The sequence below is a fragment of the Ostrinia furnacalis genome, unplaced genomic scaffold (assembly GCF_004193835.3).
Source record: "Ostrinia furnacalis isolate ACB-3 unplaced genomic scaffold, ASM419383v2 OfSCF0208, whole genome shotgun sequence".
Lineage (NCBI taxonomy): Eukaryota > Metazoa > Arthropoda > Insecta > Lepidoptera > Crambidae > Ostrinia > Ostrinia furnacalis.
Genome location: NW_021130447.1, coordinates 1 through 11,948, shown reverse-complemented (window position 1 = coordinate 11,948; position 11,948 = coordinate 1). Strand labels below are relative to the sequence as shown.

At 39.9% G+C, this 11,948-nt stretch overlaps 2 protein-coding genes across 2 annotated transcripts; one reads left to right on the top strand and one right to left on the bottom strand.

The window, feature by feature from the left end:
* Nucleotides 1–1,881: 1,881 nt before the first annotated feature.
* On the bottom strand, nt 1,882–6,993 carry LOC114355907 (uncharacterized). The gene is made up of 5 exons (XM_028308954.1): nt 6,751–6,993; nt 5,551–5,775; nt 4,202–4,297; nt 3,462–3,530; nt 1,882–2,569 (listed from the first exon to the last, which is right to left on the bottom strand). Exons 1-5 carry the CDS (start codon nt 6,991–6,993, stop codon nt 2,375–2,377), a joined length of 828 nt encoding a protein of 275 aa, XP_028164755.1. The 3' UTR covers nt 1,882–2,374.
* LOC114355900 (uncharacterized) lies at nt 6,643–8,551 on the top strand. Its single transcript, XM_028308941.1, has 2 exons — nt 6,643–7,589; nt 8,382–8,551. The coding sequence occupies exons 1-2, from the start codon at nt 6,992–6,994 to the stop codon at nt 8,549–8,551; spliced, it is 768 nt and encodes a 255-aa protein (XP_028164742.1). The 5' UTR covers nt 6,643–6,991.
* The last annotated feature ends 3,397 nt before the right edge of the window (nt 8,552–11,948 follow it).

Sequence of the window (11,948 nt, the reverse complement as noted above, 5' to 3'; positions counted from 1 at the left end):
CTCAGTCTGAACTGAGTTACGAGCATTCGAAGTTTGATAATTTTACATACTAGATTTGCTTTTTGCGCGCAAGTTTGGTAAGAAATTGCAACATATGAGAGTAATAAGCAAGCGACAAGAGAGAAAATTACGTAACTAACATTTTGTTTATTTTTTCTATACTAATTATTATAAAGAGGAACGATCTGATTATTTGTTTGTGTTGAGTAGGCTTTGAAACTGGTTGCTACGGTCCGGAAAAAAATTATCAAGAATAACAATACGAAGACAAGTTGTATGGTATGTACAATCACAGCCATTCAACAAATTCAATTTTACATAAAGGAATAATTATATTTTTTTTATGTCATGGTTAATATTTTTAATTAACTTATTCAGACTTTACAAGGAAGCAGCTTAATTATTGATCTTATGTCACACCGAATGGTAAATTGTCATTATCGCAGATAATATTTTTGTCATATCAATAATGTAGAAGTAATATTCTATGCATCGGATGCTCAAGTGGATACAAGGCTTTACAAAGAACCACATCAAGCAAGAACTATGTTAGTTAAGATTACTTCTATCATTTATTAGATCACCTTTGGTTTCTTGCCATATTCTATTTCTAGTAAAGAATGTTTTACAAAATATCTTTACATAATATCTAGTCTTTCCGTGATCGACAAATATTTTAGTTTCTACTTTTCATAATTTTTGTTTTGTTTTCTAATTTTTAATCGATAATCTGATGACGGTCCGATGGAACATCAATTAATATTATCATGGAAGTTTACTTGAATGAAAGAAATGTTAATCTTGAAATTCTATGACAAATAATGTATTATGTTATGTTTTACTGACTGGACTTCGAATACTAAAGTTTTCGGACATGTTTTTACATGAATGGTAAGTTAATTGAATACATTCCTTTTAAAATACATATCAAATTATTTTTTATATGTATATGCGAGTCGTTTATTTATACATTTGAGTGTTGTTTATCGTTAGAGGGGGTTACATCATTAGCACAATACATAAATCTATACAGTATTTACGGTAACCGTTTAGTGAAACATTTTATTGTTTTTTTTTTACTGAAAATAATTTAGATGGTAAGTGACACGTGGTTTTGTGCGCGTGTAAATTGAGTATTTGACACCATTCACAAATAAAAGCACATTAAAAACAAAACACACTTCATTTTGGTCTTAAAACTCAATAATATTTTAATCAATTGTAAATTAATATTCTTAGGTGCTTTGTAATCGATATAATAGTCAATTGAGTTGGCAAAATAGTGACGTTATCAGTTTGTATTGTCGGCGTCGAATAGTTCGTGACACCCAAAGTGGTCAAAAAGTTGACAACACGACCTTATTCCAATTGTAACAAATACGTGTTTCGAACTTATTGTTCACTTTGGGTGTCACGAAATATTTGACGCTGAGTTTATTGTCCTACAAATCTATGGGAGTCTCGTTTTGACAGTTTTATAAAGTACGTCAATAGGCTAGTTTCCTAAAAAATTTTTTAGTCCGTCAATTTTAATAATAAAAAATGTTGGACACGTATATTTTTAATTGTCAACCAAACAAATAATTACAAAGTTATAGTGCGTTGAAGTTCCGCGCGACGTCACAAAGTGCTGCACTTTTAAGCACTCATTGACGACACGGGCCTTTTCTTTATAACTTTGGCACGCTTTATCTCTTTTTTCATTAGTTTGAAAAAGTGAAAAATACGTGTCGAGTATTTTTTGATAAGCTAACTGACGGACTAATTGAAACTCTTGCTTTTTTACCCAGGAAACATCCCTATTGATGGGTGGTGTCAAATACCCTATTCGGGCGCTGTCAAGTCAGAGTATTGTATAGTGGCGCTAGTGTGAAGTTGTAGTATTTTTGGCGCTAGTGTGAAGTTGTAGTATTGTGTTGGCGCTAGTGTGAAGTTGGGATATTGTGTGGCGCTAGTGTGAAGTTGGGATATTGTGTGGCGCTAGTGTGAAGTTGGGATATTGTGTGGCGCTAGTGTGAAGTTGGGATATTGTGTGGCGCTAGTGTGAAGTTGGGATATTGTGTGGCGCTAGTGTGAAGTTGGGATATTGTGTGGCGCTAGTGTGAAGTTGTGATATTGTGTGGCGCTAGTGTGAAGTTGTAGTATTATGGCGCTAGTGTTAAGTTGTAGTATTGTGGCGCTAGTGTGAAGTTGTAGTATTGTGGCGCTAGTGTGAAGTTGTAGTATTGTGTCGCTAGTGTGCGGGCGCGTCCGTCTTGATCTTGAGCAGCGGACAGAGCTGTTCCCGCAGCGTGTGCGGCGCGTCGACGAGCTCGCAGGTGGGGCAGTAGCGGCGCGAGTGCACGTAGTAGCGCAGCTCGAGCCGCAGCGGGTCTCATAACAGCGGGAAGTGGTGGCCGCTGTTGTGGCGGCAGGCGGCCAGCAGCGCCGCGTGCAGCGCCAGCGAGCGGCCGGGCGGCGGTAGCAGCGATAGCACGCGAGCCTCGCCGGCGCCGGCGCCGCTTCCGCCGCCCGTGCCCGCTTCCGCGCCCGTGTAGCGAGCCACGCGCGCCATGGCCGCCGCGCTCAGCTGCGGATTTTACGATGTTAGGCTTTGGTCTGATAACCAAAAATGTTGTGAATGAGATGTGGACTATATTTGTGCGTGCGATTGTCTCACGAGCTTATGTTTACAGGGTTTTTGTAATGCCACCTGGAGGAAAAGTACTCTTAATACTGTAGATAGAAAATTTTACTCAAAGAAAACATTTGTTTATTTTTGAAAAGAAACGGAACTGCATTCAAAGATTTCCGATTTTTTTTCGATAATTCACCAACACACCATAAAATTTTCTATAAATAATGAAAGATTTCATGATTTTCCTTTCATTTGATTTATCAAGTTTGTTAGAGAGTGTAATGGGTACCATAACACTCTATTACATAACGCATATTCCAACCGAAATACCACAAACACTAGAACAAGTAACGTCACCAATACCGCGCGGCAATGTACGTCATCAACTGAAGTATTACCTACTTGCCACAGCCTTGGTCAACATTGAAGCTGCGGACGGAGTTCAACACACCTTGCGCGCTGTTATCGACCAAGGATCTCAAGTGTTTTCCTGTTCACTATCAAGATAAATGTATGAGTTAACAAGGACTCATACAGAGAGATTTCACCCTTATACTTAACCCTAACCGTGACCCTAACGATCGATACAAGGTGTATTTTTTTTTTACAAATTTTAACTGGTTGGATTCCCGGGTGCGGCAAGCAAATTTTTGAAAATCTTTGAATGCAGTTCTATTTCTTTTAAAAAATAATAAAAAGTGTTTACCTTATAGGTTTTATTTGGAATTAATTATGTATTTCTAGATTCTACAACCGCATTTCCGAAATAAAGACTTTCTACACCAGACCATAATCCACATGGACAAGTCTACAGCTAGTTAATATTACGTAGCTAAACATTTACCTGATATTCATCATCTTCGTCCACCCGTGACTCCGTCATTTTGGACACCCGTCTCTGTGTCACGCAAAGCTAAAACAACACGTCACCAATTCAGAACTAAACAGTAGGAACGAAGAAATTTGAAAAAGAAAGGATTTGACATGGCATGAAAATTATTTGACAAAACAGCATGTTTTCTGTAAATTAAGTGGAAGTCTCGTGATGCAAGATTGCAAGCGCGCGGTCGAAGTTTACTGCTCAATGAAGTTGTTTTCCCTGACGCTGATTGACGCAGTCAGAGGTCAGAGGGCACAGTGAACCATTTATGTATGTACTTGTACGCATAATTATATTTGTTCAGTGCCTAAAAACAGTACATTACATACCTATTTGGACCTGTGTGTTTTCGATCTCATAATAGGACTCCAAAAAGGTATGGAAAAGACATTATCGTCATATCATTATCTATACGGGTCCTTATCCCACATATACATTGGCAATTAAATATAAACACACACAATAAGAATCGCATGGCAGTAATGCTTATCATATATCATTCTTACTTCCGCACGTATACATGCATTGACACTTGCCCTTAGGTCAATAGAAAATCATTAGTATCACGGGCTCACGTACGGCCGTCAATCTAAATACGTAATGCACTATATTTCTACATGAACATACATGAGTCATACATTTGCAGCCAATAATTTGTCATTCCGACTGGTTACTGCGTTCAAATCGTTTTGTTTGTCACTTACCTCAATAATAGGTCCCTGGTACGGGCCAACTGTGCAGAACCTGAAGTCAATCATTTCGACTATTTTCTCCGTTTCTGGATCAGCCACCACGAGGAACTGCAAATGTTTGAAAAAGGCTGTCTATATACATTCGTTTTACGGTTAAATAAGGAGTTTTAAAATGACACTTAAATCGAACATGTAACTAAAGACGATTGCGGGAAGCACCTGCAAGTAAGTAGCGTAGAAATGTCGTTGTGGTACTCCTTGGGAAATGCCTTTGTCCAGCGCTGGACGCATTGGGTTGAGAAGTAAAAAAAAAGTTGATGAATCGCCGTTGCCTGTACAGTGGTTAAGCTATGAGTCAACAGTATACCTTATCGTATTCCTTTTACCGAGTCATGACATCTGTCATGTTATGTGAAGATTTGAATCGCTTCGTCATGTAGCGTTCTGTCGCTCACCTAAGTGTGTAGGTATATCTCTATCCATGCCTCTCCAGAGGAATAGTTGTGTTCCCTGATCTTTCTCAGTGATCTTTATACGTAGGAATATATCTATATCCGCGATCACTGTTACTGGCTTCGATTGGAACTTGAACAGTACTGACAGCAGCGAGTTGAGTAGGTCTGGCCCGCTAAGTATGTTGTAGTTTAGCGAAGTTGTATAAAGTATCTTGTGCGTGAACAGCAGCTGCATCTCTAAGCCGGCGAGCGCGGTGATGTCAGTATATAATTTGTGCGTGGTAGTAAAGTAGCTCCTTTTGAAACTATAGATAGTTTCATCCACGAAGACGCACCCTACCATTCTTCCGCTATTATGTTTGAGTGTTATCGGTATATGCTAAATTATCCATGAGTGCATAAGCACACTACAATAATGCCGCTCAGATTGCTCGGATCACACTAACCGCACCCCGCGCGACCTCGACGAATAAGTGGTGGGGCGCGCGTTCGTGCGTGGATGATACGATCTACAGGGTGTCCCAGAATGGATCAATCAAACTGCTAGGGGAGGTAGCTCTACTAATGTACTATCCCTAAAAATATGAAAAAAAATAAAGCGCATAAGGTCATTTTTTTTTTATTTAAAATTAATAAGCTTTGCCTAAGTATCTGGCTATAATTGCTGCGTTTGGAGTTTATAATTTTTTCTTACTACCTAATATTAATTGTACATGATCGCTTCGTTTATCTGTAAACAAACTTTTGAAAATAATGACTAGATTTTGGGTTTGGAGCACTTTGTTTAAAATAAATTCCGAACTTGAATATTTTTTTTCATATTTTTTAGGGATAGCACATTAGTAGAGCTACCTCTCCTAGCAGTTTGATTCACCCATTCTGGGACACCCTGTATACTCCTTGTACCTTGTGCGTGAACAGCAGCTGCAGCGGCGCGCCGTCCAGCAGCACCTCGAAGCCGGCCAGCGCGGAGATGTCTGCTGTAGCTCCTGCTGCAACTGCACTAGACGCTAGTTGTACCTTGTGCGTGAACAGCAGCTGCAGCGGCGCGCCGTCCAGCAGCACCTCGAAGCCGGCCAGCGCGGAGATGTCTGCTGTAGCTCCTGCTGCTTGAATATTCAACTGCAATGTCTGCTCATGAACGCTTCAAACTCGGTACTTCTTTCCCAATTCCATAAAATTCAAAACTTAGAAAGTGACAAAAAACTTTAAAATAGGTAGTTGAAACAGACTACAGCTAATTTTCATAGTGGACTGTACTATACGATAAACATGTCAGTCAATTTGACAACCTTTGTCGGAAACATTATTCAATGAAAATATTGTCCGAACCCTTAGTATTTCTCTTCGACAAATACATTAACACATCGTGAACCACTTTTCTTTCACGACTATAAAAACATTTTAGCAATTTAATTCACAAAATCAATTGCAAACATTTAAAATAAAGTTTGTTTACACTTTGACAACAATAGACTGACATGCAAGGTGACATGTCAATGAAGTTTTCAGTTACTGTTGCCATTAAAAGAAATTAGTACCATTAGTTTTCCGCAACATGGCGAGGGTTTTTATGTTCCTGGTCAGGCTATACTTGGTTTACTTTGATTCAGTTAAGTATAAAAAAATTGCATACGTGACGTTATTGCACCTTAAGTGCGATATCTAAAATCTGGTTGCTGATCCTGAAAGTGCTTTCCGAGCTCTATTCAACGGTAACAATAATAAATTACAAAATAAACTGGATCTCATCGGCGCGCAAGTATAGTTCACTTCTCAATTCTGTTATTAAGTTCTGAAATGTTCCTAAACTAAATCTTTCCCTCAGGATTGGGTGCACCCAATATTTTCTTTCCTTGGCTTTATTTCGTCTTCTCAAATAATAATACCTGCCTGCACGCTCCTCACGTACCATTAAAATGTTTGTGCCACCATTATCTCGTAAAAATTATACAACTACATTACTCGCTGCCTTAATAATTTCCCGGGGGAGCCTTTAACCCCTATGGGAACGCGTCCCCAAGGTGGCGGATAGGGGAGCGCTCGCTCGGTTCTGCGAAAGTAGAACCAGGAGGGTAGGAGTGAAATTAAATAGCTCCCGCGGACCAAAAGGCCGCAGAAGGACACTGCGATATAAAACCCCTGCTGCGGGCTTCTTCGACATCCTCGGAGCAGAGGCTGCAGCAGTGCTGTGAGTCTGGGCTGGGGCTTACAGAAGAGATGGTGGCGGAAGAACCCTTCGGGGCCAACGGCGGCGCTCACACACACTCCGCAGTGAGTGACAGTCTTGGCGTCAGGTGGCAACCGGCCGTAAAAGAAAGAAAGCCAATCATCACAACTCCAAATCATGAAAAGTACAGTTAAGAAAAGGGCAAACAATACTAGGGCGTCCCCCTCAAGCGACGATAACAGTGATGGAAATGCAGTAAATACTAGGGCGTACCCCCGAAGCGGCGCTAATGTCATCAGAGCACCCGAGATATCACCCACGATGCGCATAGCGAGCTGGAACGTGGGCTCGATGACAGGACGCAGCTCAGAACTCAGCGAAGTATTACACCGAAGACGCATCAACATTTGTTGCATCCAGGAGACGAAATGGAAGGGGTCCAAATCGCGTAACATCGGGTATGATTACAAGCTGATTTATCATGGAACAAGGACGCAGAATGGAATCGGCATTATAGTAGACAAACACTTTCAAGATCGCGTAGTTGAAGTAAACAGAGTAAGCGAAAGACTAATGTCAATCAAACTTGCCCTGGACGATCAACCGTGCATGAACATCATAAGCGCATACGCTCCCCAGTCCGGAACCCCAAGTTCGGAAAAGGAATCTTTCTGGGAAGAAATAAGTGATCTGTTGCAGTCGATACCAAACTGTGAGTCGAAGTTCATCGGCGGCGACTTGAACGGTCACGTTGGTAAGACAACTACCACTTATAGCCTGACCAGGAACATAAAAACCCTGGCATAGAGGCGCGTCAATTGCATTTGATAGTGCAACACTGAGTACAGTCGTACCTGTGTTAAATTAATAGGCTAACTTTATGTATCAGGATTCAGAATTACGGGCTAATTTGATATTTTCATAAATTAACGAAAAAATATTATTATAGGTAACCTGGTTTAAATAAATAAATGAAACGATCAATCGAGCTAGTAGGATTTATTTTATTATTCATCAATAATAAAATTCAGAACTTGAATATTCAACTGCAATGTCTGCTAAGAACGCTTCAAACTCGGTACTTCTTTCCCAATTCCATAAAATTCAACACTTAAAAAGTGACAAAAAACTTTAAAATAGGTAGTCGAAACAAACCACAGCTACAGTCCTATCAACTTAAGCTGAGAATTGCATTTGTGTGAGTGATCGCCAAAAGTACCGTTAGTAAAACACATACAAATAAAATTAATGTTTTATTAAAAGGAAGTCTATAAAACACTTCCTACCAATTGGGCCGATGTAACGACACTTGACACATCCTTTTAAATAAATAAAAACAGGTCCTCGCTCAGCATATGCCAAGGCACGAAGTACCTCGACGCTGATATTCTGCGAGCACCGTTTATAGAGAGGGTGTCCAGCCAGCCTTACAAAATACAACAAAAAGACAAACTTTATAAAATTACAAAATAAAAACAGAGTAAAAACTTTTCGTTCACACCTTTAAAATACGTATTCAATTTGCATAAAATTTCTTTCACTTGGCTGCTTAATGGATTTCGTACAGGAAATTCACTTNCTAAGGGCTCAGAGTGTGCCCGAGCATTACATAATGATTGTCAAAGATATGTACCACCAAGTATCAACCAAAGTGCGAAGTCCAGCCGGAACAAGCAAAGAATTTGGCGTGAAGGTTGGGGTGCACCAAGGCTCCGAACTCAGTTCTCTGCTGTTTAATGTTGTTATGAATCATTTCACCTCAAATCTGCAACGAGCGCCGCCATGGGACATCCTATATGCGGACGACGTCGTAATGATCAGTGAAGATGTGAACAACCTACAGCAGATTTTAGAAAAGTGGAGGGAAGCTCTGGAAACATCAGGTCTGCGAATAAGCAGAGAGAAGACCGAGTACATGCACTGCAACTTTAGTGGCGTCAACAGCAAACACACCATCTGTCTGCAGAACACCCAGCTAAAAGAAGTGGACCATTTCAAATACCTAGGGTCAGTCATCAGTAAAGATGGGTCGATAGACACTGATGTCACCCATCGCATAAATACTGGGTGGATGAAATGGAGAGAACTATCCGGCGTGCTATGCGATACCCGAATGCCCGTGCGCATAAAGGGACGAGTATACAGAGCAGCCGTCAGACCAGCCATGACATACGGATCCGAATGCTGGCCGCTCAAAAAGCAGTACGAAAACCAATTGCACTGCGCTGAGATGAAGATGCTCAGATGGGCAGGTGGTGTAACTAGGCTGGACCATGTAAGAAACACACACATAAGAGGCACCTTTAAAGTGAGACCTATCCCAGCTAAATTGCAGGAGAGCCGCATGCGGTGGTACGGACACGTCATGAGGCGACCACCCGACCATATGACCAGAAAAGTGCTAGACATCCAAACTAAGCCCCGCGGACGAGGAAGACCCCGAATTACATGGATGTCCGTAATCAATAACGACCTCAAAGAAGCCCAAGTTAACAGTAAGACAACCCAGGACCGAGCCGCCTGGAGACGCATGACGCGGAGGGCCGACCCCAAATAAAATGGGAATGGGCCAGGCAAAGTAGTAGTTAATAAGTACAATACTGAATTTTCCAACATAGATTTATTTAATAATTCCACAAACACAATTAATTCCAAGCTCACCAAACAACTTTTGTAATTTAATGATTAAGAAAGAGTCGATAATTGTTTAGTTTTTCTCGAATATGCACTTGCACACCTTTAGTTTAAATACCATTGTAAACTTATAAACCTATCATGGATGTACTTAAACTTTAGAAATATTATTGTCTTGTAACTATCTGTTCTTTTTTTTTTTATGTGATAGGAGGCAAATTTTTAATGTTCATTTAATTGTTACTTTTGGGCACTCGTTGTCTTTATTCTTAGTTACTATTTTTATTTAGAAATGATATTTGTAATGACTGTTTTTGTGCCAAATAAATAGAAAAAAAAAATACATCACAACTAGAGCTTCGTCGACGTCCATCGTGTACAGTCGCCTCCCGTAGAGTGAAAATGGCACCAACCAGCTTAGGTCGAGCCGATATCCGATTTAAGTGTGAACAGAGGCGCCGACAACCGATTAAAATCCGGACCCGACACCCGATAAGTGAGAACTAGAGTTGCGCTATTATAAATACTACCTGCGGAACAGGGTCCCATCCAGTCTGCGTGAGCAAGCCGTGGCCAGCATACGCCACCAGGTCGGCGGTGGCGCTTAGCGGCTTCGTCAAGGCGCCGAGGATGCCGCGCCGAAGCGCTGCGGCGCCACTCGACTCACCCACTGCCACGCCCACCAGTGGGTGGTGGGCCAAACCACCGACGGCACCTGGTACAAAATGACACTAAGAATGGAGATATATTCTAAAATGGTTGGTAAAGAAGAACGGTCACGCCCCATACAAAAAAAACCCAGACCCGACAGAAACGAGACATATCTCAGTTTCTTTGTCATGTCTTAATTAGTTAAATTATAAATTATATATTTTTTATGTATAACACCAAAATATTACCCTTTGTTTTTGTTCAGGCGTTATACAAAAACTAATACAAAATGCCTATTTATCACCAAAATTAGTAAATGTATGTACCTAAATGTCTATTACAGCTGCTATGGAATGTATCTGGGTGACCTGGAGATACAGCCGGATTATACAGGGTATGGGTACTAGACAACGGATATAAACATACTTAACCTTTAACCAGTGACATGACTATTTTATAACACTATAAGGGACATGACGTCTCACAGGCTACTACTTCGAAATCAAAAAATTGACAAAATTGCATGTGGATTACTTTAAAATTGTTGTTGTATTTAACTATTGGTATGTCAATAAAACAAATATAAATGAATTCAATCATTTTTTTTATATTTACATAGAAAAAAACTATAATTACCAATTAGTGGTAATTTTCAGCCTCAATTGATATGAGGTCCTATTTTAGCATTTTAATAGACTTTATATAAATTCTATGTCAAAGAAGAACGGTCATCTGTGACCCAGGCCCGACAGAAACGAGACATACCTCAATTTATTTGTCATGTCTTAATTAGTTAAATTATATATTTTTTATATTCGAAATCTATGTATAACACCAAAATATTAACCTTTGTTTTTGTTCAGGCCTTATACAAAAACTAATACAAAATGCCTATTTATCACCAAAATTGGTAAATGTATGTACCTAAATGTCTATTACAGCTGCTATGGAATGTATCTAGGCGACCTGGAGATACAGCCGGATTATACAGGGTGGTTATACATATGGAACGATAAGTGATCTCACTCGATTATTTCTAAACTATACAAGATATCGAAAAACTAGTTACTGATTCTGAAAGTGCTTCACGAGCTCTTTCAAATGGTACCAATAATAGGTTACAGATTATGGAAGCTGGTGACACTGAATTTTTGAATTTTATAACTTCTTGTTTCCACCCTGTATAATCCGGCTGTATCTCCAGGTCGCCTAGATACATTCCATAGCAGCTGTAATAGACATTTAGGTACATACATTTACCAATTTTGGTGATAAATAGGCATTTTGTATTAGTTTTTGTATAACGCCTGAACAAAAACAAAGGTTAATATTTTGGTGTTATACATAGCACTGTGAAAACGAACATTATCGTGAATTAAACTAAAGGAGTCCACAATAAATGGAGTAAATGGCACATCATGTTCTTCTAAAATGTTCCTAGTGTACCATTCAGAAGTTGTATTTCCTCCATCACCCACCACTAACTCCGTGCGAGCTCTCAAAAAAATCCTTCCCCACACCAGAATTAAGCTACCTCCATAAACCACGATATTTTCAAAATTAAGACTAAATGTTACGTTCTCTTTGTGTCTCCATAATTCGCTATCTTCCATCGATCTGGTTTAAGAGAACTCTGCACTCATAAGTGAAGAGATCATGCCTCCAGTTGTTCAAGACCCAATCACGATATTCACGTGAAAAGTTCAATATGTTTTTTCGGTGCTGTGTCACAAGTTGGAGCTTTCTCGGGTATGCACGACCCTATACCAACTTCAGTAAATCTCCTGTGAACTGTGGGCTCAGTCACTCTTACTCCTCGAGTGTCTTTAAGGTTATTTCTGGCTTGAAC

Bases quoted from the DNA above. Each gene is read 5' to 3' on its own strand.
- LOC114355907 (XM_028308954.1), bottom strand. From the start codon at position 6,993: ATGATTTGGAGTTGTGATGATTGGCTTTCTTTCTTTTACGGCCGGTTG. The intron at 5,776-6,750 runs GTCCGCGGGAGC...GTTCATGAGCAG, and splicing joins TGTCCTTCTGCGGCCTTTTG to ACATTGCAGTTGAATATTCA. The intron at 3,531-4,201 runs GTAAGTGACAAA...GTGTTGTTTTAG, and splicing joins ACCAGGGACCTATTATTGAG to CTTTGCGTGACACAGAGACG.